At 40.8% G+C, this 25,503-nt stretch overlaps 1 protein-coding gene across 2 annotated transcripts; it reads left to right on the forward strand.

Moving 5' to 3' along the window:
• Positions 1–776: 776 nt before the first annotated feature.
• Positions 777–25,503, forward strand: LOC103723630 (peroxisomal membrane protein 13-like). Of its 2 annotated transcripts, none has more exons than XM_039129924.3 (5): positions 777–1,050; positions 23,623–23,853; positions 23,947–24,242; positions 24,804–24,896; positions 24,998–25,503. In XM_039129924.3, exons 1-5 carry the CDS (start codon positions 1,014–1,016, stop codon positions 25,211–25,213), a joined length of 873 nt encoding a protein of 290 aa, XP_038985852.3. In that variant the 5' UTR covers positions 777–1,013; the 3' UTR covers positions 25,214–25,503. The 2 variants fall into 2 exon arrangements, with proteins under 2 accessions (XP_038985852.3, XP_038985851.3); XM_039129923.3 differs by having other exon boundaries at positions 777–974.

Below are 25,503 nucleotides of genomic sequence, written 5' to 3' on the forward strand. Positions count from 1 at the left end.
CGAGCACCCATGGCTCTATGGCTCCATGGCCAAGAGCTATTCTGCCACCACCCATGACCCTCCGATAAGGGCTCGGTCACCGTCGATCTGAACCTCAGAAGCTAGCCTGCCACCATCTCTGTTTCCATCTTTCCTCGAGCCGCTATGTCCTTGGCCACCTAGTCCACCAGCATCCGGCGATCGAGACTACGGACCACCACCGCCAGGCCGTCCCACTCCCTCCATGATGCTTCTATTGGTTCCTCTGGTAGCTCTAGGATGAACAAGAGCATCCGGCGAAGCTTTTCCACCTCCACGTCCAAGGCCCGATGGATAGTCCAGACCCAGGCTTCGCCCGAGCCACCAATTCCTCACCGCGTGCTGGCTGCGCCTGAGAGCGAACTAGCCGTTGGCCTTTGGTTATCGTTGTAGGAAGAGGGAATAGGTACCTTCGGTTCCTGGGCCTCGAGATGGGGGGTCTGTAGGCGATGAGGTATATAATGGGTAGCTACGGATCTGATCCACGTCACTTATATAACCGCGTAGGACTTAACCAGCTGGAACCTGCAATTAGTTTGTTAAGTCGTGAGAAAAGTCAGCTTAATGAGCGATCCTAGACACCAAATGGTGTTGCGGTTTTGGGAACGTTCGATGCTTCCTCTTTCACCTGCAAATAGTTTGTTTGGCGGTGAAGGAATCAGATCAAGCGGTCGTAGAAACTTATGAAAAGGTGTAACAGTATTGGTAACGTCAGAAACTTTTTCTTCTTTGGCAGATATCATGATTAAGATCCCCTTGAAAACCTCAGGAGCGGCGGCCCACGGCATCCCGCAGCGGGGCGGGTGCCGCGCGCCTCCCCGCTGGCCGCTGCAGCGCACCGCCCACAGGCCGCTGCGATACCCATTGAATTCACCGTTCACTTTTTAAACAGTCAGGTGCGGGCATGGCCTGCCCTTGTTGGAGTTTCTTTGGTGGTGTATGGCAGGCTTCTTCAAGTAAGCCCTTCCCTTTCCCTTCCCCTTCGTTAATCGCTCATGGAATCCAATAATCCCTCCTCCCAGCAGCAGCGCGGTTTGTCTCTCTCTCTTTCCTTCGTACGAGTAAAATTTCATATCGAATTTGGAGCGCGGTTTGTCTCTCTCTTTCTTTCCTTCGTACGAGGAAAATTTCATATCGAATTTGGAGCTGCTCTATATGGTATTTCTTTCCTTTTTTGCTTCTGATCAATTTAGACTTACGGAGTTTGAGAAGATAAGCGAGATCCCCACTCAAAAAAAAAGGAAGAAGACATCCGAGGTCGGTCCTAATTAAATTTGCTTTAATTTATTGAGGTTAAACTTGTCTCTGGGTGTTAAAGAGCTTTGTGCGATTCCCTTTTTCGGATTGTTTGGCATCACTTGTTAGAGTGGGAGTAAGTTTTGTTATTCGTGACCTCTGGACCGAGAACGAGAAAGCTGCATCCATGACCTGTTTCTATTTTTAATATTAGGAGGTGAAAGCAGATGAGTTATCTTAGTTACTGTGCGTTATGGTTACTAAACTTTCCTAGAAATTTAATTTGAAATGGCCTAATATTCAACGGCTTCTTCTGCTCCATCCCTGGGTGATCTGTTGCTCTCTCTTTCCCCGCGCGCGCGCGCGCGAAAAATTCAAGTGCAGAATCTCCAAGGGGACCTTTTTTTTGTTGGTTTTTTGTCACCACTCTTTTTTTTTTGTTTTTTTTACTCTCTGCCACTAGGGTTTGAATCTGAGGGCAGCTGAGCTCCCGTCTGTTGGCATGTCACTTGGGATGTTTTCAACACATTTCTTGGACTACATTACATGTCTCTGCATATCAGATGAAGTGAGATCACAAGAATTGTTTCTTGTATCACCAGGAAATGGTGCTGTGTTTCCACAATTACTAGAAACCCATGAATGATGACTCACATGTTTAATCTATTTCATCTTAAGAACAGCTCAAAATCTTACTTTTACTTTCAGTAAAGAACAATTCGCATGTGATTCGATTCAGATGAGCGTGAAGTGAATAAATACATAACAAATTGCAATGCAATCATTGATCCCTCTTGCTGACACCACTATATAGTTTTAGTCCCTGCACTACAAGAAACAGGTGAAGAAATAGCAAATGATAAAAGATTGCAAATCTTGGTTGGGAAGGTGGTGGATTCTGGTTTAAGGGATTTGTTATCTAATATCTATAGCAGCTAGTCCCACTTTAAGTTTCTAGATGTGGCTTGCTATCAAAATGTTTGATAGATGATTGGCTAGCAGAAAGGTAGTTCCCTTTTTTATTTCCGAGGGTTTTGTCAGTGTATCTTTTATCCATAATTTGACTTATATTGAAGTCCACTGTTGCTGGCTTACAAGATCAAAAAAGCACAAAGAAGAATTATGTAAAGATTGTCAAAATAATGTACAATTAGGTTTCTTCATTCAGTCCATTCATACATGAAGTTGGAGAAATTTTAGGTATTGGCCTCCTAGGAAACCCACACCATTAGATGCTTCCAAAATTCAAGGTTAAGAGGAGAAATGGGGAGAGGTGTTTGTGGCATTATGTGATTAATCTACATGCCTTCACAGCTAGGATATTGATTCATATGTGCATAGGTGTGTCTTGAAAGATATATGTTTTTTCCTGAATTCATTTGTGACATTCGTTACCATTCAGTTGCTCAATTTTCTTTTCCTGTTCTTAAAAATGATTTTCTTCTTGTAAATGATTTTCTATTTTGTCATATCTCAAATAAATTCATTTTGTACAATCTTTTTCTGTCCCATTTCTTGGCATTATCAAATGAAGGCACTTGCATTTAGTCTTCAAATCAATAGACTATCTAGATTCACTTTCAACTGATCTTGATGTAGAGGAAATGCTTACTTATCGAGCTTCCTACCACTGCTTTGATCACTGATGGGATGGAATCTTCGATTCAACTTGATCCACTAAGCTGGGGGATTTTATGGCTCACCAAGGTTTTTCTTCGTAATCAGACGGAGATTTCGTTCCATTTTATGTGGGGCAAGCTTTCTCTTTGACTTCCTAGTGGGACTGCATGCAAGACTCTCTCCTTTTTTTTCTGACGAAAGACCTTCTTGATCGCCTGGCCTCATTTATCGATCGAGGAAAGATGAGATCTTGGACATAATTACTACCATTTTCCTTCATGGCGGGGCTTTGACAACTCAACTATCTTCTAAAAGCCTTATTTATTAAGTACTGTCCCCTCACAGCTCAGCCCATTACCCTTTGTTCCTGGCTCAGGCTAGTTTGCTACTCAAGGAAACTCGAGATGATTTTTAGAACCTCTTTTTCTCCCTTAGATGACAAGAAGGAGGATGATTGGCTTTGCAACTCTTCCTTTCCTTTGGATGATTGGCTATTCAACCATCTCTTCTTTCACTTGATTTAGGTCTTTCAATACCCGAAACAGCAAATGCGGAAGCGCAGCCAAGTACTGAAATAGGAGTTGGTTCACTTGTTGGAAATATAGGAAGAGAGATTAGAGAGGAAAGGATGGAGAGGAAGAATATTTCAGATTTTTTCCTATTCACTTTGGCTCTTGCCTTGCTTACAAATCTATAAGACTTATATGTATTTATAGGACTTCTAGGTACATGAATAAACCTAAGTACATGAACCACTTAAATGCACATAGAAAACCCAAAAGACATAAACCACTTAAATGCACATAGAAAACCCAAAAGATATGAACTACTTAAATACATATATATGAATCACCACTCTCAAGGTGACCCTTCACATATTCATGAATCCTCCCAAAAGTCGTTCATTAATTTAAGTTTACTTTTCAACACCCCCCTTTAAACTTAATTTGTTGTAACTCCAAGCATCATCCTCAACTTGCTAAAAATGTCATACTTGAGAGGCTTAGTAAAAATATCTGCAACTTGATCATGGGTCTTCACATACTTCACTTGCACTTCATTCTTTGCAATGCAATTTCTAAGAAAATGATTGTTGCCCAGATAGACAACCCAAGAGGGGGGGTGAATTGGGTTTTAAAATAATTTTGCAATTAAAACGTTTGAGGATGACTAATTAATACTTTTGCAAGATGATTAATTAGTTGCTATGTGCTGTGAGTGAAATGAGAGTGAGAGAGAGAGACACAAGCAATCACAAACACAATGTTTATAGTGGTTCGGAGCTAACCTTTGCTCCTACGTCCACTCCCCAAGTCTCACTTGGGAATTCACTATAACCCCTTGGATTACAGCCGGTTGTTTTACAAGCTCACAACCCAACTTGTTGTTTTACGAGCTCACAACGAACTCGGTCGGTTTTTCCAGGCTCACCGACTAGAACCACCCCGATTGTTTTTCCGGGATCACAATCGAACCCTTACACGTTGGTTTTACCCTCGGCTCACCAACCAACCTCTACACTCTTGATTCAATCCCCTGATTGAATCAAGCAAAGACAAGATGGAAAGAACAAGGACAAACAGAAAAACAGAGCTTCTAAAAAGCAGATATACAGCAATATAAACTAGAGAGAAGTTAAGAGCCCTCAAACACTTTTGAGTTGGAGTAGAGAAGGGCTTCTTGAACTGTGAGTCTCCTCTTGAATGTCTGGTCGACTTGAAGGCAGGAGAAGACTTCTTTAAATGCTGGAAAGAGGTAGCTGGATGGAGTTAATGGCGCTCTTCCTTCTTTTCTGTTGAAAATCAGTTGGCAGAGATAGGATGCTTGATTTCTTTGAGTGGAATGGTGCTTCTCTGCCTTGCTACAGTCCTCTGTGGCTATTGAAGCCATCCCCCACGGAAACTAGCCGTTAGCCACCTTTTTCTGCCCGTTCTGCACACTCTGCACATCCTGACAATATGTCCGTTGGGGTCGGAGTCGACTCGCGCGATCTAGAGTCGACTCGGCTGTAGCGGGAGTCGACTCATGCTTTTCTGGAGTCGGCTCGGCAACTGTTCCGAATTTGAATTAAAGTGACCTCCGCGACTGGGAGTCGACTCGACTTAACCCGGAGTCGACTCCCCAACTTCTGGAGCTGACTTGCCATTTTCGGAGTCGGCTCATCCCATGAAGTCCATGGAGCTAATTTTTTCAACTTGGCCCACTCGAGTCGACTCGACAATCCTGGGAGTCGACTCGGCGCTCAGAGCCCGAACTCCCGATCTTCTGTCTTTTGGCTCGTCCAGTCTTGGAGTCGACTCGAACTGTTCCGGAGTCGACTCGGCTCTCAGTTTCCGAAACACAGCCTTCTGCCTTTTTGATGTAGCGCTGCCTTGGAGTCGACTCGAGCTGTCTGGGAGTCGACTCGGCTCCCAGAGACAATAATTCGGTCTTCTGTCTTTTTGGGGTCGCGCTGTCTCGGAGTCGACTCGCGCATTGCGGGAGTCGACTCGGATCTCAGAGTCCGAAAACTGCTCTCTGACTTTTGCCTTGTGTATCACTGAGAGTCGACCTGCCAACCATCGGAGTCGACTCGCGTTCCACAGGAGTCGACTCGAATCTCAGGGTCGAAAATCGCTCTCTGACTTTTCTGTCTGTAACTCCTTGGAGTCGACTCATACTACTCCGGAGTCGACTCGGTAATCATCGGAGTCGACTCGCGCACTTCAGGAGTCGACTCGCTGACAGGTTTTGAGTTGAGTCTTTCTGTTCGTCTGTCAGTTCTCAGTCGGAGTCGACTCGTAATGATCCGGAGTCGACTCGAGCCCGTGCCAGTGATTCTGATACGCTTCGAGTCGACTCGTAATATCCCGGAGTCGACTCGAGTCTCAGACTTTGGTTCAAACTGACTTCTTAACTTATCCAGAATATCTTGAACCAAGCCTAGAAACACTTAGAGAAGATTTTCACTGAAACACTCAATTGAATTCATTAGTAAACAAAAGATATACTCAAATGCTTTGAGCTCATCAAAATCAAATAGGGTTTTAATCAATCACTCCACAATGATACCTTGTATCTATATGCTTGCTTCTATCATGAAAAACCGGGTTCTTTGCCAATGCAATGGTCGACTTATTGTCAACAAAAATCTCCGTGGCCTCCTCTTGTGGCATTTGTAACTCCTTCAATAATCTTCTTAACCATATGGCATGACAAATACAAGAAGTAGCAGCAACATATTCAGCTTCACAAGTAGAAAGTGTCACGATTGGTTGCTTCTTCGAACTCCAAGTAAAAGCTGTATTTCCCAAGTAGAAAATGAAACCGGTAGTGCTCTTCCGGTCATCCATATCTCCGGCCCAATCACTATCACTATAGCCCACAAGCTTAAATTCATTAGAACATGAATAAAGCAAGCCAAAACTGATTGTACCTTTGATGTAACGAAGAATTTGTTTCGCCGCTTTGAAATGTGTCATGCTTGGTGACTCCATAAACCGACTAATAAGCCTAACTCCAAAAAGTATATCCGGTCTTGTGCAAGTTAGGTATCTCAAACTTCCAACTAAACTTTTGAAGGTTGTAGAGTCTACCTTCTCTCCTTCTTCATGCTTAGACAGCTTTACTCCACATTCCACCGGAGTGTTCACAGGCTGACAATCTTTCATCTTGAACCTCTTAAGGATTTTCTTGGCAAAACCTTCTTGAGAAATAAAATTCCATCCTCCATTTGTTTGATCTGAATGCCAAGATAATAAGACATGAGACCAATATCCGTCATTTCAAACTCTTTAGTTATAGCTTGCTTAAACTCTCCAAACATACTTGGATTATTGCCCGTAAAAATCAAATCATCAACATATAAGCAAATAATTAAATATCTCCATTTTCACGCACCTTAGCATAGAGAGCATGCTCATGTGGGCACTTGGTAAACCCATTTTTTTGGAAATACTTGTCAATCTGACTATTCCAAGCCCTTGGCGCTCGCTTCAAACCATACAATGCTTTCTTCAACTTCAACACTTTGTCTTCATGGCCTTTGATCACATAGCCCAAAGGTTGTTCAACATAAACCTCTTCCTCAAGAATGCCATTCAAGAAAGCTGATTTGACATCCATTTGATAAATCTTCCACTTCTTTTGTGCTGCAAGTGAGATTATCATTCGGATGGTCTCCAACCGTGCAACAGGAGCAAACACTTCACCATAGTCAATCCCGGAACGTTGGCTGTATCCCTTGGCTACCAACCTTGCGTTGTATCTCTCTACTTCACCTTTAGCATTCTTCTTTTCTTTGAAAACCCACTTCACACCAATGGGCTTTTGACCTTCCGGTATAGTTGCTAGCTCCCAAGTGTCATTCTTCTCAATTGACTTGATCTCTTCATCCATGGCAATTCTCCACTTCTCATCTTTGACCGCTTCTTCAAAAACTATGGGCTCACAATCGGCAAAGTGACAAAAAAGAGTTAAATCATCACTTAAATTTTCTGTTACCTCATAAAGATCTTGAAGACTCCTCATTCGTGGTTGCCTTTCACTAGAGCTTCCACTAGAAGATGAAGAAAATGTACTAGGAATTGTTGGTGATCGAGGTGTTATGGGCTCTTGAACTTCTCTTCTTTGCTCCTCTTCATTAAGGAATGGAAAGAAATCATACCTCTCCTTATCTTCATTACTCCAATCCCAAGAATCTTCTTCATCGAACTCCACATCTCTACTTATAGTCGCCTTGCCAACACTTGGATTGTAGAGCTTGTAGCCTTTGGAACGTTGATCATACCCGATGAAGATCTGCTTCTTGCTTTTATCATCAAGCTTGGACCTCTCTTGATCAGGTACATGAACATAGCCAATGCTCCCAAAAACTCTTAAACGGAAAACACTTGGCTTTCTTCCGCTCCATGCTTCTTGAGGAGTTTTGTTCCATAGGCTTCTAGTTGGACACCGGTTAGATAGGTACACTGCACAGTCAACCGCTTCCACCCAAAATTCTTTTGGCATTTTCTTTGTCTTCAACATGCTTCGAGCCATATTGAGAATGCTCCTATTCTTCCTTTCGACGACACCATTTTGTTGTGGAGATCTTGGAACGGTCAAAAACCGCCGAATGCCATTTGCTTCACAAAACTCATTAAACTTGTTAGAAGTAAACTCTCCCCCTCTATCCGTTCTCAAGGCTTTAATACAATAGCCACTTTGTTTTTCAACAAGTGCTTTAAACTTTCTAAAAGCACCAAATACTTCGGATTTTTCTTTCAAGAAATAAACCCAAGTTTTTCTACTGCAATCATCAATAAAGAGAAGAAAATACCGATTGTTACCAAATGAAGAAGGCTTGATTGGTCCACAAACATCGGCATGAACAAGTTCAAGTAGCTCCCTTGCTCTTGAAGTAGTTTCTTTTGGAAAACTCTTTCGGAATTGTTTGCCAACAAGACACCCTTCACATAGTTGATCTGGTTGGTCAATAGTTGGCAAGCCCTTCAACATCTCTTTTTGTCCCAACAACTTCAAGTCTCCAAAATTTACATGCCCAAGCCTCAAATGCCAAAGCCAAGATGAATCTTTCAAACAAGTCTTGAGACATTTAGCAACATCAGTTTGGATGTCAAGCAAAAACATCCTATTTGTTGTCATAAGCACCTTAGCAATCACATTCTCCCTATCATCTTGAAGTAAGAGACTACGATTTTTCATATGAACCTCGTAGTTCTTCTTCAAAAGTTGTCCCAGACTCAAAATATTACTTTTCATACTTGGAATATAATAAACATTACTCATAAGTTGATGGCCACCATTTTTCATACGAATTAAAATCGTACCTTTGCCTTCAATTGGAACTTTAGAGTTATCTCCAAAAGTGACAAACCCGGTCACCGATTCGTCAATCTCCACAAATTTGCTTTTATCTCCACACATGTGATTGCTTGCGGCATTATCAAGATACCACAAATCTTTCTTGCTTCTTTCTTCTCCTTTGAAGGCTAGCAACAAAGTGGCCTCTGCTTCTTCATTTTCAACATGATGAGCCTTCTCTTCAACATTGAAAGGAGAACTCCAACACTCCCGAGCATAGTGCCCAATCTTTTGACAATTGTAACACCGAACTTTGGACTTATCATTTTGCCTTGTGTAGTTTCCTCTACCACGGCCTCTTGACAAATACCTCCTTTCTTCATTGTTGGAGTATTGATTGCCTTGTCCACCTCTTCCTCTTCCTCTTCCTCCTCTCCCTCGACCTTGTCCACCTCCACGTCCTCTTCCTTGTTGACTTTTCCCAAACTCCCTTTCTTTCTCCTTCACCGAGAGCTTGGTGGCTAGAACTTGCTCGATCGGCTCCTCCTTCTTCTTGTTGATTCTCTCTTCATGGGCTTGTAACGAACTCATAAGTTGATCAACCGTCATAGTCTCCAAATCTTTGGACTCCTTGATGGCTACAACGATGTAATCGAACTTCGAATGCAACGAACGAAGAATTTTCTCAATGACTCGGACATCCTCCAATCTTTCTCCATACCTCTTCATTTGATTTACTATGGCCAACACCCTTGAAAAGAAATCCGCAATGGACTCGGATTCTTGCATTCGTATGCCTTCAAAATCTCCTCGTAGCATTTGAAGGCGTACTTTCTTCACTTTATCAACTCCTTGGTAGGAGTTTTGTAAGATCTCCCATGCTTGCTTGGCGGTGGTCGCATTAGCCACTCTCTCGAACATGACTTCATCCAAACATTGATGGATGAGGGTGAGAGCTTGTTGGTCCTTCTTCCGCATTCTGGGTTGAGCCTCTCTTTGAGCAGGACTCATCAAAGCTTCTTCACGAGGCTCCTCATAGCCTCTATCCACGATCTCCCACACATCTTGCGATCCAAGCAAAGCCTTCATACGAATGCACCAATTCTCATAATTCTCTTTTGTAAGGCGAGGGAATTGAAATGGGAAGGTAGAATTGGCCATCTCCAGGATCAAGAAACTGGAGCTCTGATACCAGTTTGTTGGAAATATAGGAAGAGAGATTAGAGAGGAAAGGATGGAGAGGAAGAATATTTCAGATTTTTTTCTATTCACTTTGGCTCTTGCCTTGCTTACAAAACTATAAGACTTACATGTATTTATAGGACTTCTAGGTACATGAATAAACCTAAGTACATGAACCACTTAAATGCACATAGAAAACCCAAAAGACATAAACCACTTAAATGCACATAGAAAACCCAAAAGATATGAACTACTTAAATACATATACATGAATCACCACTCTCAAGGTGACCCTTCACATATTCATGAATCCTCCCAAAAGTCATTCATTAAATTAAGTTTACTTTTCAATATGCCCTTAATTGAGCCGATCAGTCCTTGTTGACCTTTTGAGGTGAAGGGGGATGAGGATGATAGTGTTATTTTGATGATTAACAAGCAATTATCTAGAGCTTGCTATAAGTTAAATTGATACTTCATTTATAAGTTCATTACTCTCAGTATATTTGTTTAATTGAAAATATATATATGGTCTTGTTCATTTGGATGGATCTAATCTTGAGAATGCAGCAAACTGTGAATTGAGTCGACCCATAGGTTGATTGGGTCAACCCCGGGACTTAAAGGAATCATCTGGCACACTCATGCAAAAACAGCACAAATGAACAGTGAGTTGGGTCGACCCAAGGTAGGCATGAGTCGACCCAACCTCCAAAGAACCTCAAAATGCAAAGGAAAAATGCTCTCTGGATTTACTGAGAGGGTCGACCCACACAGTGGTTGAGTCGACCCAAGCTTGAGTCGACCCAAACCCTGAGAGGGTCGACCCAAAGGCAAGACAGAAAGACAGACAGAAAATGGTTCTCTGAAATTACTGAGAGGGTCGACCCAAGAAGAAGTTGAGTCGACCCAAGTGAACTTTGAGTCGACCCAAACCCTGAGAGGGTCGACCCAAATGGAAGACAGAAAGACAGACAGAAAATGGCTCTCTGAAATTACTGAGAGGGTCGACCCAAGAAGAAGTTGAGTCGACCCAAGTGAACTTTGAGTCGACCCAAAGAATGGTTGGGTCGACCCAAGTGAAGGAAGTTTGAAATTCATGTTTCTGTGTTCTCTGAGAGGGTCGACCCAAGGAATGTTTGAGTCGACCCAAGGCCAAGTTGGGTCGACCCAAGGACAGGTTGAGCCGACCCAAACACGGGCTGAACAGTAACGGCTAGTTCTGCAGATGTACTTTTTGTCCTTCCCAAGGCATGTAACGGCTAGTTTTTCAAATCTGATCAATGGGGCTTGTCCAAGGAAGGTTGAAAACTATTTAAAAGGGCACTATTCATCAGAATAAATAACTTTTGAGTGGGAAATCAAAGTATACACAAGAAAACCAAAGAGCCCTAATCTTCTTCATCAAGAGCTTCATTCAAAAATCAAAGAAAGGGATTGAGCAGATTCAAAGAGGCATCAAGAGCTCCTTCCCCCATTGAAGAGTGAAGCTTCCTTGACAAAGAAGAGCCAAGCGACTTCAAAGCGATAATTTCTTTCTAACTCTTCTTCATTGCTCATATTGTTCTATATGCTCATTTAGGAGTTTAAATCTTTTCTTTTCATTTGTTTGAAAACTTTGTAAAGGTTCGTTGGTGAGCCCGCAAAACCAACAAAGGTTTTTGGTAAATCCGGAAAACCAAAGTTGTAAAGGTTCGTTGGTAAGCCCGCAAAACCAACAAGGTTTTTGGTGAACCCGGAAAACCAAAGTTGTATAGGTTCGTTGGTGATCCCGTAAAACCAACAAGGTTTTTGGATTGTGAGCCCGGAAAACAATCCAACTGTAATCCGCGAGATTATAGTGAATTCCCAAGGGTACGCTTGGGGAGTGGACGTAGGTGCTAAGGAGAGCACCGAACCACTATATATTGTTGTGTTTGGATTGTGTTTGTGCTTTCATTCTCTCTTGCTTTACTTTCTATTCTTGCATTAGTTTAACTCACTCTAATAACCTAAGTAAGCATCCATCGCAGTTAACTAAGAAAGTTTTAAAAGCACTAAAGTAAAGAAGAAACCAATTCACCCCCCCTCTTGGCTTGTCACCTTGGGCAACAAGTGGTATCAGAGCAAGGTGCTCTAATAGTACTCATTGATCTAACAATCAAGAGTTAAAGATCATGACAACCCAAGTGGGATGTGCAATGAATGAGGGACAATCCACAAATAGACCTCCTCTATTTAATGGCACAAACTACACATATTGGAAAGCCAGAATGAGGATATTCATTCAAGCTTCAGATTATGAACTATGGCAAATCATCACTAGAGGACCTCACACACCCACACTTAACATAGAGGGCACTATCATACCCAAACCAGAAATGGATTGGAATGAAAATGATAGAAGATTAGCACAGTTAAATGCAAAAGCTGTAAATATACTTTACTGCTCTTTAGATGTAAATGAATTTAATAGAATATCCACTTGCACCACCGCCAAAGAAATTTGGGATAGACTTGAGGTCACACATGAAGGGACCAATCAAGTTAAGGAGTCTAAGATAAACATATTAGTACACAAGTATGAACTGTTTAAAATGGAATCTACTGAGTCCATAACTGATATGTTTACTCGTTTTACTGATATTATAAATGGGCTTAAGAGTTTAGGAAAGTCTTATTCTAACTCTGATTTGGTGCGTAAAATTCTCAGGTCTCTACCAAGGAATTGGGAGGCCAAGGTAACCGCTATTCAAGAAGCAAAGGACCTCAACACACTGCAGTTAGAGGAGCTTCTAGGATCACTCATGACCTATGAGTTGACAATGAGGCAAAATTCAGAAGATGAGGTCAAGAGGAGAAAGCCTATTACCCTAAAGACTACCACCCCTAGACAACAAACTGAATCGGAAGATTCAAATGATGATGAAGATATTGATGAAGAAGGGATGGCAGTGCTTGGGAGAAAATTCAGAAAATTCATGAGAGGTAAGAATAGATTCCATAAAAAGAAGCCCTTCATTAAAGGTAACTCAAGCAAAGAAAAGGGTAAGGACAAAGAAAAGGAGAAAGAAACTCCCATTTGCTATGAGTGTAACAAACCCGGGCATTATAAGATAGATTGCCCAGATTTGAAGTGGATGGCAAGAAAATTGAAAAAGAAGAATTTTATGGCCGATTGGAGTGAGAGTGAGGAATCAAGTTCGGAGGACGAAGATCATCAAGACACGGCCCAAATATGTCATATGGCCAATGACGATGAGGTAGATTCTGAACTTGACTGCGATTTTACTGTTGATGAATTACATGATGCATTTTTAGAACTCATGGAAGAACATAAAAAGGTAATTAATAAAAACAAAGCTCTAAAAGAAGAAAATCAATCTCTCATTAAAGATAAGATAAAACTGTCTCATAACTACGAAACATTAAGTAGGAAACTTGAAAATGAAACCAAGAACTTAATTGCTGAAAATATTAAGTTAAAAGAAGATGCTGAAAAATATAAAACTTTGGTAGATAAATTTACTCTTAGTTCTACCAAATTAAATTTGATTCTTGATAGCCAAAAAGCTGTATATGATAAGGCTGGTTTAGGATATAAAACAAATAGGAAACAAAAATTATTAAAGAATATTTTTGTAAAAGCTAAAAATAAAAATATTACTTGTTATTATTGCAATAAGTTAGGACATAGAGCATATGAATGTAACTTTAGAAAGTCTAGTCAAAACAAATCAAGTAATAATCAAAAGATAAAATTCAAAAAAGTTTGGGTTCCAAAAGGAACATGGAGTACTAACCCTAAAGGACCCAACTTAGTTTGGGTACCTAAAGTTTCTTCTTGATTTTGATTGCAGGTGTGTCTTGCAGCTGACAAAGTTGAAAAACGTTGGTATCTAGATAGCGGGTGTTCAAGACACATGACTGGTGACGAAGATCAATTTGTCACCTTGGAACCAAAGAATGGTGGAGTAGTAACCTATGGAGACAATGGTAAAGGGTATATCATTGGAAAGGGTAAAATTTTCATTGCTCCATCTGTTTTTATAGAAAATGTCTTATTAGTTAAAGGTTTGAAACATAATCTTCTTAGCATAAGTCAGTTTTGTGATAAAGGATTTCAAGTTACATTTGAAGCATCTGTATGTATAATCACAAATCCTAAAGATAATAGTATTGTACTTGTAGGACAAAGGCAAAGGAATATTTATTTAGTAGATCTTCAAGAATTAGGCAAGAAAAATGGTTTATGCTTAATTACTAATGAAGAAAAGAAAAATGAAACTAGTTGGCTTTGGCATCGAAGACTAGGACATGCTAGTATGGAATTAATATCAAAACTAGTTAAGAAGGAGTTAATAAAAGATGTGCCAAAATTGACTTTTGAAAAAGACAAAATATGTGGACCATGTTCATTGGGAAAACAAACTAAGTCATCCTTCAAATCGAAAAATGTAGTCTCAACAACTAGACCATTTGAACTCATACATATGGATTTATTTGGACCTACTAGAACTACAAGTCTAGGAGGGAAGAAGTATGGACTAGTTATTGTAGATGATTTTTCAAGGTACACATGGGTTTTATTTTTGGCACATAAGAATGAAGCATTTTCAGAATTTTTGAAACTATACAATAAAATCATAAATGAAAAGAAACTCACATTGGTAGCAATTCGAAGTGATCATGGCACGGAATTTGAAAATCAACACTTCGAGGAATTCTGCACTAAAAATGGAATATCACATCAATTTTCAGCACCTAGAACGCCTCAACAAAATGGGGTTGTTGAAAGGAAAAATAGGACATTGGCAGAAATGGCACGCACAATGTTGTGCGAGTCAAATCTTCCAAAGTACTTTTGGGCTGAAGCTATAAACACTTCTTACCATATTCTAAATCGAGTCTTAATACGACCTATAACTAAGAAAACTCCTTATGAACTTTGGAACAATAGGAAACCAACTGCAAAATATTTTAAAGTATTTGGATGTAGATGTTTTATCTTAAATAATGGCAAGGAGGACTTAAGTAAATTTGATGCCAAGTCAGATGAAGGTATCTTCTTAGGATACTCCACATCTAGCAAGGCATACAGAGTATTCAACAAAAGAACCTTAGTAGTGGAAGAGTCGGTCAATATTATATTTGATGAGTCTGATAGTGAGTCTGCTAGGAAAGAAAGTATTGTTGATGATGATACAGGAATTATAGACTTTGAAAAGTTGAATATAGATGACGTGCCAAATCAAGATAAGGGAGAAGATTGCCTGCCACCACAACCCCAAGACGTGCCAAAAGAATGGAGGTATGCACATGGACATCCCAAAGACTTAATTATTGGTGATCCATCTCAAGGGGTAAGAACTCGATCTTCTCTTAGGAATTTAAATGATTATCTTGCTTTTGTTTCACAATTAGAACCTAAAACTTATGAAGAAGCTGAAAAAGATACTAACTGGATAAATGCCATGCAAGAGGAATTAAATCAATTTAAAAGAAGTAATGTATGGACATTAACTGAAAGACCAAAGCATAATTCAGTAATTGGAACAAAATGGGTATTTAGAAATAAATTAGATGAAAATGGAGTAGTTATAAGAAATAAGGCTAGACTTGTAGCTAAAGGATACAATCAGGAAGAAGGAATAGATTATGATGAGACGTTTGCTCCTGTAGCTAGATTAGAAGCTATAAGATTACTTCTAGCATTTGCATGCTTTATGGACTTTAAATTATATCAAATGGATGTGAAGAGTGCATTTTTAAATGGTATTATTGAAGAGGAAGTATATGTAGAACAACCTCCAGGATTTGAAAATCATGAATTACCAAATCATGTGTTTAAATTGCATAAGGCATTATATGGATTAAAGCAAGCACCTAGGGCTTGGTATGATAGACTAAGTAAGTTTCTCATTGATAATGACTTTTGTAGAGGAAATGTAGATAAAACTCTATTTCTCAAAAGAAAGGACAAAAATCTACTAGTGGTGCAAATATATGTAGATGACATAATCTTTGGTGCCACTAACGATACTCTATGCAAAGAATTTGCTGATTTAATGCATGGAGAATTTGAGATGAGTTTGATGGGAGAATTAAGCTTCTTTTTAGGATTACAAATCAAACAAACCAAAGAAGGTATTTTCATTCATCAAACTAAGTATACAAGGGAAATACTGAAGAAGTTTGGTAATGAAAATCATAAGGGAATTGGCACTCCAATGAATCCCACTAATAAGCTAGACAAGGATGAAAAAGGGAAAAGTGTAGATATTAAGCTCTATAGAGGACTAATTGGATCCTTGCTCTATCTTACGGCTAGTAAACCCGACATTGTATTTAGTGTAGGGATATGTGCTAGATATCAATCGGATCCTAAGGAGTCACATTTAAGTGCAGTTAAGAGGATCCTTAGATATTTAAGAGGAACCACCACCATTGGATTATGGTACTCGAGAGACTCATGTCTAGATTTGCTCGCATACTCAGATGCAGATTTTGCCGGATGCAAATTAGATAGAAAGAGCACAAGTGGCACATGCCAATTCTTAGGAAACAATTTAGTATCATGGTTTAGTAAAAAGCAGAATTCAGTAGCACTATCCACAGCCGAAGCTGAATACATAGCTGCTGGTAGCTGTTGTGCTCAAGTATTATGGCTCAAGCAACAACTAGAGGACTATGGTGTTAAACTAGAAAATATTCCTATTAAGTGTGACAATACGAGTGCTATCAATCTCACTAAAAATCCAGTTCAGCACTCTAAGGCCAAACACATAGAAATAAGGTACCATTTCATTAGGGATCATGTGCAAAATGGAAATGTATGCATTGAGCATATATGCACGGAAAAACAATTGGCCGATATATTCACAAAACCACTGAGTGAAGATAGATTCTGTATGCTCAGAAGGGAATTAGGTATATGTGATCCTTTTATTGAATGAATATGAAAGGAAGTTAGTAGTCTCATGATACATTCTTCTAACTTCAAAAATCCCATGAAACATGAGTCAAATTTGTTGTCTATAAATTTCTCACTCATGTATCAATGTCCCATAAGGAGCTTATAAAGATTAAAAGCGAGGAAAACTTTTTAGAAGCAAAAAGGGAGAGAAAACCAAGTTCTGCACTTGGGTCGACCCAACCCAGAACAAGGGTCGACCCAACGTTGAGTCGACCCAAGAAAATTCTTGAGTCGACCCAACGTCGGGACCCCACTGTTAAAAGGGGGCCCGAGAGCTCATCTAGGGCACTGTTTGCCCTTTGTCTTCTTCCGAAAATCCTTGTTCCCACTCTCCAATCTCCACTAGACTCCTCCAAACAGTAGATTTCTTTAAGATCTTGGAGAAATGGGTCCCAAACGAGCCGTAGCCAAAAGATCCGGAAGAGTGAGCCGAGTCCAACAAGAGGAAAGGCACCCTACCGAGCCTTCTCCCGTGTCTCCACCGCGTGAGGCACGTGCGGAGGTCCCTCCTCCTCCTTCCCCCTCAGTGCTCCTTGCAAGATTTGCGGGGAGGCCGGTTACTACCGGAAGAAGGATCCATTCGGAGTTTTTCAACCAAGAAGGATTTCGAATTTGGGAATGGATCCAAAGACAAGGATGGGAGTATCTTTGCTCCCTTGATGTGGTGATATACCCCGGGTTAGTCCAAGAATTCTACGCCTTCCTCAAGACTGGTATGGGAGGGCTTGTTTCAGATGTTAGAGGGGTTCGGATCCGTGTATCCGAGGAGAGCTTGAGTGAGCTTCTACACCTACCTTGCACGGGAGCTATTCCGGAAAGATCAGATAACAAAATGAGAGCTCTTCAGCTGATCATGGAAAATGAGAACTTCGATTTCTCTCAGAAGGTAATAGCTAGTTCTCTTTCCGCCGAGATGAGGTTGTTGCTTAATATGATAAATAGAATTTTATTTCCGAAGACCGGGAGATTCGATCTCATCTCAGAACGAGATCTTGCAGTTATGGAGTGCATGATTAGGGGGATTCCCCTAAATCTTCCGGCCATGATATTGAGGCAAATGAGAAAGGTAATAAGCAGCAACAGGGTATCATTGCCTTATGGCATGATACTTACATTGATCTTCCGTCAGCACGGGTTACCTCTCGAGGAGGAAGCATTCAAGAATCTGCAACCCACAGACACGTACACTGCACGGTCACTCATACGCATGGGTTATGAGAAAGTGAACGGGCAGTGGATACATACTGGTGCAGGCATTCAGGGTGAAGCACCAGAGGGAGAGGCACCAGAGGGTGAGGATGAGGAGCCTATGGATCATCCTACTGCACCCTCAGAGGCTGGACCATCGTCATCTGCTCCTCCGACAGATACGGATGACTTCTGGAGCAGGATGACAGAGCTCATGTCAGCTCAGGCGAGGACTATTACTGACGGGCTCACGAGCCGATTAGACGCCCGGTTGGATGTCATGTCTGCTGATATCAGTGATCTGAGGCAGCAGATTGGAGCACTCCGGAGAGAGAGGGAGACACATGGACCATCTGTGCCACAGGCTGCTGAGTCAGAGATATCGGCACAGAGTCATCCAGCTCGACGTGCTCCACGCCAGACTCAGTCTCACCAGGCTCGACCTCCCCTCGCCACGTATGCTAGGAGGATGAGGACTAGATCCCAGCCATTAGATTCCCCCTAGGCTGATCTTAGTATCTATGTTTAGAGCCTAGGCTAGAAATCTAGTTCTCATATGTATCTTGCTTTTTCTCATATGTATTTTGCTTTTGCCTTATATCTTTAAATCTTGATTGAGGAACATTGTACTTATCTTTATTTTGGGCATTATTGTATGAAAATGTTCCTATTTTGATCAATGAAGTCTGAAGTTTGTTCTTTATTGCATCTTTTCCCATATATATGTTTTTTGATGATAACAAAAAGGGGGAGAAGAGAAGGAAAGAGTATATAAAGGAAACGAGAAGAAAAGAGTATATAAAGGGGGAGAAGAAAAGATAGAGTATTCACTTCGAGAAAAGAAAGAGTATTGATTTTGGGAGAAGCAAAGATAGTGTTTAAAAACAAAAATATTAATTTTGTGAGAAAGAGTGAGTAAAGAAGTTATGAAAAGAAAAAAAAAGAGAAATAAATGGGCAAACAAATTGAAAATCATATAAGAAAGCTTATATATCTAAGGGGGAGCAATTTGTAACAATGAAAACCATCAAATCAAAAATTTCTATCATAATTCAGAATTTGGCACATATAAATTCAAAATTTGGCACGCTCCTCTCTCACCCCGATACATAAGCTGAAACTCATATTTTATCTCAAATTTTTGAAGTTTCATTGCTAATGAATTATAAATGAAAGGGGGAGCCATTCAAAAAGTCAAATTGGCAAATTTTGAATAATATAGGGGGAGATTTCACTTATATATATGAAAAGCTGAAATTCAGAAATTCAATCCCTTTTATAAACTGATTTTAAAGACAAGTATCAATAGGCTTATACTCTTTATTTTGTAATCATCAAAAAGGGGGAGATTGAGGATGATAGTGTTATTTTGATGATTAACAAGCAATTATCTAGAGCTTGCTATAAGTTAAATTGATACTTCATTTATAAGTTCATTACTCTCAGTATATTTGTTTAATTGAAAATATATATATGGTCTTGTTCATTTGGATGGATCTAATCTTGAGAATGCAGCAAAGTGTGAATTGAGTCGACCCATAGGTTGATTGGGTCAACCCCGGGACTTAAAGGAATCATCTGGCACACTCATGCAAAAACAGCACAAATGAACAGTGAGTTGGGTCGACCCAAGGTAGGCATGAGTCGACCCAACCTCCAAAGAACCTCAAAATGCAAAGGAAAAATGCTCTCTGGATTTACTGAGAGGGTCGACCCACACAGTGGTTGAGTCGACCCAAGCTTGAGTCGACCCAAACCCTGAGAGGGTCGACCCAAAGGCAAGACAGAAAGACAGACAGAAAATGGTTCTCTGAAATTACTGAGAGGGTCGACCCAAGAAGAAGTTGAGTCGACCCAAGTGAACTTTGAGTCGACCCAAACCCTGAGAGGGTCGACCCAAATGGAAGACAGAAAGACAGACAGAAAATGGCTCTCTGAAATTACTGAGAGGGTCGACCCAAGAAGAAGTTGAGTCGACCCAAGTGAACTTTGAGTCGACCCAAAGAATGGTTGGGTCGACCCAAGTGAAGGAAGTTTGAAATTCATGTTTCTGTGTTCTCTGAGAGGGTCGACCCAAGGAATGTTTGAGTCGACCCAAGGCCAAGTTGGGTCGACCCAAGGACAGGTTGAGCCGACCCAAACACGGGCTGAACAGTAACGGCTAGTTCTGCAGATGTACTTTTTGTCCTTCCCAAGGCATGTAACGGCTAGTTTTTCAAACCTGACCAATGGGGCTTGTCCAAGGAAGGTTGAAAACTATTTAAAAGGGCACTATTCATCAGAATAAATAACTTTTGAGTGGGAAATCAAAGTATACACAAGAAAACCAAAGAGCCCTAATCTTCTTCATCAAGAGCTTCATTCAAAAATCAAAGAAAGGGATTGAGCAGATTCAAAGAGGCATCAAGAGCTCCTTCCCCCATTGAAGAGTGAAGCTTCCTTGACAAAGAAGAGCCAAGCGACTTCAAAGCGATAATTTCTTTCTAACTCTTCTTCATTGCTCATATTGTTCTATATGCTCATTTAGGAGTTTAAATCTTTTCTTTTCATTTGTTTGAAAACTTTGTAAAGGTTCGTTGGTGAGCCCGCAAAACCAACAAAGGTTTTTGGTAAATCCGGAAAACCAAAGTTGTAAAGGTTCGTTGGTAAGCCCGCAAAACCAACAAGGTTTTTGGTGAACCCGGAAAACCAAAGTTGTATAGGTTCGTTGGTGATCCCGTAAAACCAACAAGGTTTTTGGATTGTGAGCCCGGAAAACAATCCAACTGTAATCCGCGAGATTATAGTGAATTCCCAAGGGTACGCTTGGGGAGTGGACGTAGGTGCTAAGGAGAGCACCGAACCACTATATATTGTTGTGTTTGGATTGTGTTTGTGCTTTCATTCTCTCTTGCTTTACTTTCTATTCTTGCATTAGTTTAACTCACTCTAATAACCTAAGTAAGCATCCATCGCAGTTAACTAAGAAAGTTTTAAAAGCACTAAAGTAAAGAAGAAACCAATTCACCCCCCCCCCTCTTGGCTTGTCACCTTGGGCAACAGGGGAAGACCTATAGCGTTTTCTTCGGTACTCGTGGGAGAAAGGGCTCCCTTAGGGAAGAAGGGTTCTCGCTTTGGGGGTAGAACTCTTAGCAGGATATAAAATAGGGTTTCCAGCAGTGCTCTAGAGAAGAGGGGTTTCTTGCCTTAGGGAAAGAAAGGTTGCAGGCTAACAAAGACAGTGAGGCTTCACTAACTATTGAACCTATAGGCCCCTAACTCGCTATGTCCTCGAGGAATAGTCCGTCCTCCTTTGATGAGGTGCACTCCCTACGTCCTTTCGATATCCGCTTCTTGCTTCCATAGGCCCCCCCTATTGACTAATGAATAGAAGTTCATCTTGCTTTCCCTGATCAAATAAACATAGTATTTGCTCCTCATTTTTAGTTGATATGGGACCCTAAACTTCTCCCGTTGGATGGCACTTCGGGAGCCCTCATTCATTGTGGATGCTAGGAGGTGTGAACAGTTGAAAAATCCAACCTATGTACACAGCTTGAACCAGAACTCGATCCTTGGATGATTTGACACTATAGGCATGCTCACCATGCTTTCCAGAGTGTGTGAGGAATATTAAGTACTGCCAGGCATGCAATTGACGACTACTCATTTCTCTTGTGAAGTTTTGAATTTCGATTAGACTGAAGAAGATAGGGCATGAACTATTCAATCAATTAGGCAAGTTCTCGAGCTCGCCCTACCCTAAGAAAGAAGAATGTGGGGACGGAACTGAGACATAGTCTTTTGAAGCCTGGCACCATAGTTGAAGGTTGATATCACGAAGAATAGCAAATTAGCATTGTGTCCACTCCGCTTGATTCAGTTCAACTAAAAAACCTTTATATGGGTACATAGAAAACAAAAAGCAAGATTTTTCAGGCAGAGCAAGGGTCTCTATTCTCTTCTCTCTTCATTTCAAACTGTTTTACCCAAGTCAATCTGATATTGGCACTTAGATGGAAACGATCTTTCACTAGCAAGTGCACGAATGGCTCGGCAATGAACGGGCTTGAGTTGACTCGATGAGATACTGCACTAAGCTAGCGATTTTTCATAAACCGAAAGAAAGACGAGTGGAGAACCACCTTTTTCGTCATAAGGGGAATCAACTGATTCAAACACAGATAAGTTATAAGAACTAATGATGAGAGTAGACCGAAAGAAAGAAAGACGAACACAAAGAAGCTCACTTTCCAGCCGGTTAGGTAAAGGAAAAGCGCATCCGGAAACCAATAACTAATAGATGTCGACTCACACCGCGATTGGGTCGAAGAAAAGAATAATGGTCAGCGAAGGCTATGAAACGGTCGAACAGGTCAGGTAGTTGTTTGATTCCTATCTACCGCTGATAAGTGAGAATGAATGAGTACCTCCTACCACTTCGGGCCCCATTGTCCAAAATAGTATCATCAAGTTTAGTCCTTTATTGGTACTAACGGACAAGTTGCTTGACTACCTGAACCATTACTATTCATTTCACCACCACAGTCATAATCGAACAGCCAAGCCACCTTCACTTGAATTTACGGACCAGACAAATAGGGGAGTGAGGAGTCTAAGTTTTTCGACTAAGTAAAATGTGTGGCCGACTCACGTACCGCTTTCCAATAAGGACGTAAGAGAAAGCATGGGAACACTAGAGCTTGAAACGATAGAGGTATCTTATGAATATATCCCCCCAAGAATTGGGATTTATGTTTGAATTCATCTGGCAGTGCATTAGGCCCCCTGTCCCTTGCTCGTAGTCCAGAAAAAAATAGATTATCATTCTCGAAATTAGAAGAGCACATCCCGAAACTAGCCTCTTTTTTAGGATCCAAACCATGGGAGGAGAAAGTGCCCGGATGGGAGAGCAAACCTTCCCACCAATAAACGTGCTTTCGACGGATCCCGTCTCTTGGAGAGAAAGGATTTCAGATTGGATCACCAACTTTCTTTAGAGCCGGGCGATCAAAGAGACTATGCGAGTCGATCACCTTCCAGAGCTTCAAGCTGCTCGAGCCGTAATTTTACTCTTTGACCATTCATTGCTTAACTGATTATGTATCGCCACCCGTAATGAAGGTAGTTCGACTTCCAGTGGGAAAAGCCTTTAGTCCTCAAATCAGAGCCTGCCTAGTAAATAAAGGCACTTGCATTTAGTTTTCAAATCAATGGACTATCTAGGTATAGCTATCAAGGAGGAACTCAGCTTGTTTGAAACTCAAATATATTTAGTCTGTTAAGTCAAGAGGTTGCAAATATGATGATGATGATGATGATGCTGATAATTACGACGATGTGTAGGTTTTTGGAATCACTTTAGTTTGTCTTCAAATCTCTGATGAGTTCTTTCACTTTGTGTTTTTACATATTTAAAAAATCCTACCTTTCTAACATGTTATTCCTTCCAGTCAAGGTACAGCCTTTTCACCCTGTGGTTATCTGGGTTTTGCATACTTTTTGTTATTAATTTCCTAGTTTAATGCATTTATTTTTTAATCTGCTTTATTTACCTTCTATGCATCATTGTGCCATCATTCGTGTTTAAAATGAGCTGCTTGTAATTCTTAAGGTGGTGAACCTAGTGAGACGAATCAGATGTAATTGCAATGTTGCAGGGAATGTCACGCCACTAAAACCTTGGCAACGAGTTGGGAGCTCGTCTAGGCCTGCACCTTCCAAACCTCTTTCACCTAGAAGCACAAGTAATGTTGTTGAGGCATCTGGGACTGCAAAACCTGGAGAAGCAGCTTCTGGTGCTGAGGGGAATGCGTCGGCAAATTGGAAAGCTCTTGGCAGGTCTGTACCTTCAGGACCCTGGGAACAAAACAATGGGAACAGTTATGGAGGTATTTGCTATCTAGTCCAGCACTGAAGTTTCATGATTTGATGTGCTTTTCTTCCATAATACCCAAATGGTGAAATTCGGATCCCTCATGCAGGATATGTTTCGACTATGAACTACAATTCAGGCTATGGCTCTGGCATGAATAATTCATATGGAGGATCTGAAGGATCTTATGGTGGTGGTTTATATGGTAATAGCATGTATAGAGGGTATGGTGGGCTGTATGGAGGCTCTGGAGTGTATTTAGAGAGCATGCATAATGGCAGGTTTGGTGGCCCAATGAATGGGTATGGGATGCCCATGGGTAGTCCTTATGGTAATTCAGATCCAAATAACCTCTATGGTCCTCCCCCATCACCGCCAGGCTTTTGGATGTCCTTCATTCAAGTAGTAAGTACATGACATCTCCATTCCAATTACCTCATGGATAGTTGTTATGATTGGCAATAGACATTCATTATTGACTGCATAGATCAAGAGCACATTTTGTTTGTAATATGCATTTATCATAGTTTCTCACAAATAGATCTATGGCCTAATGGTTGGACCCTTCATCATTTGGGAGGATGTCCCATGCTTGAACATTTGGAGGTGTTGCTTGAAGTGTTTGACATAGGTTATTCTTCCTTAATCACTATCAAATGATTGACGGATCTCAGCACTCCCACTTTTATATTCTGTCATGTAGCACATATTTGACTGTGTTCTTTATAATCATTGGTACAGCTCTCTCTCTCTCTCTCTCTCTCTGTGTGCACGCGTGCGCGCGCGCGCGCGCGGTGTGTGTGCGCGTGCGTGTTGTGTGTGTCTGATTAGCTTTTACATGTTATACAAGTCCATGATATGATGGCCTAGAGCTAAAAGATGTAGATCCTACCATTCAGTATTGATTTATAAAGTATTTTGCTGCCTTTTCTTCTTGGATGAAATTACTTTTTGACATTCACTCAGATGCGTGTTGTTGTGAACATTTTTGGTCGAATCTCGATTCTTATCGATGAAAACATGAAGGCCTTTCACATGTCTATGTCAGCACTTCTTCAGGTGCCCTTTGTTCATGTATTCTGCTTCATTTTTTTTATATGGCGAGCTCACAAAGATCATTGTTAATTCATTTCTTACTGTTGTAATCTTGTCTGCTTCAGCTCTTTGATCGATCTGGTTTGTTATATGGCGAGCTCGCAAAATTTGTGCTAAGGTTGCTTGGAATGAGAACAAAACCTGGAAGACACTATCAGTTAGGACCTGGGGAGCTCATTGGCCCTAATGCAAAATGGCAGCATCACATTGAAGGCCCAAATTCTACTAATGGTTCTTGGGACAGTGTCTGGGGAGATAATCTTAGTAAAGAAACCACTTGAGAAAGATGCAGGTTAATGTGAAATAACAAAGGAAGTAGTCTAGGTAAAACAGGATGTCTAAGAATATCATATGCATAATTGGGCATATCTAAAAACTACCTTTTTTGCTGGAATGAGAGGAAAGCTGCAGACTTCCTGTATTATGTTGCATATTCTCAGTTTCTATGGTGGATTGGATTACAGATTGGTACTTCAGTGAGTGGCTCCATGTGATACTGTAGTTTGTATTATAATAAAGAGCAAGTCTTGTAATCTTTCAACTCTTTCTCAATATATTCATCATTTGAAAA

Source organism: Phoenix dactylifera, chromosome 12 (genome assembly GCF_051530095.1).
Source record: "Phoenix dactylifera cultivar Ajwa chromosome 12, Ajwa_hap1_PhDact_Kaust_v1.1, whole genome shotgun sequence".
In the NCBI taxonomy this organism is placed as follows: domain Eukaryota; kingdom Viridiplantae; phylum Streptophyta; class Magnoliopsida; order Arecales; family Arecaceae; genus Phoenix; species Phoenix dactylifera.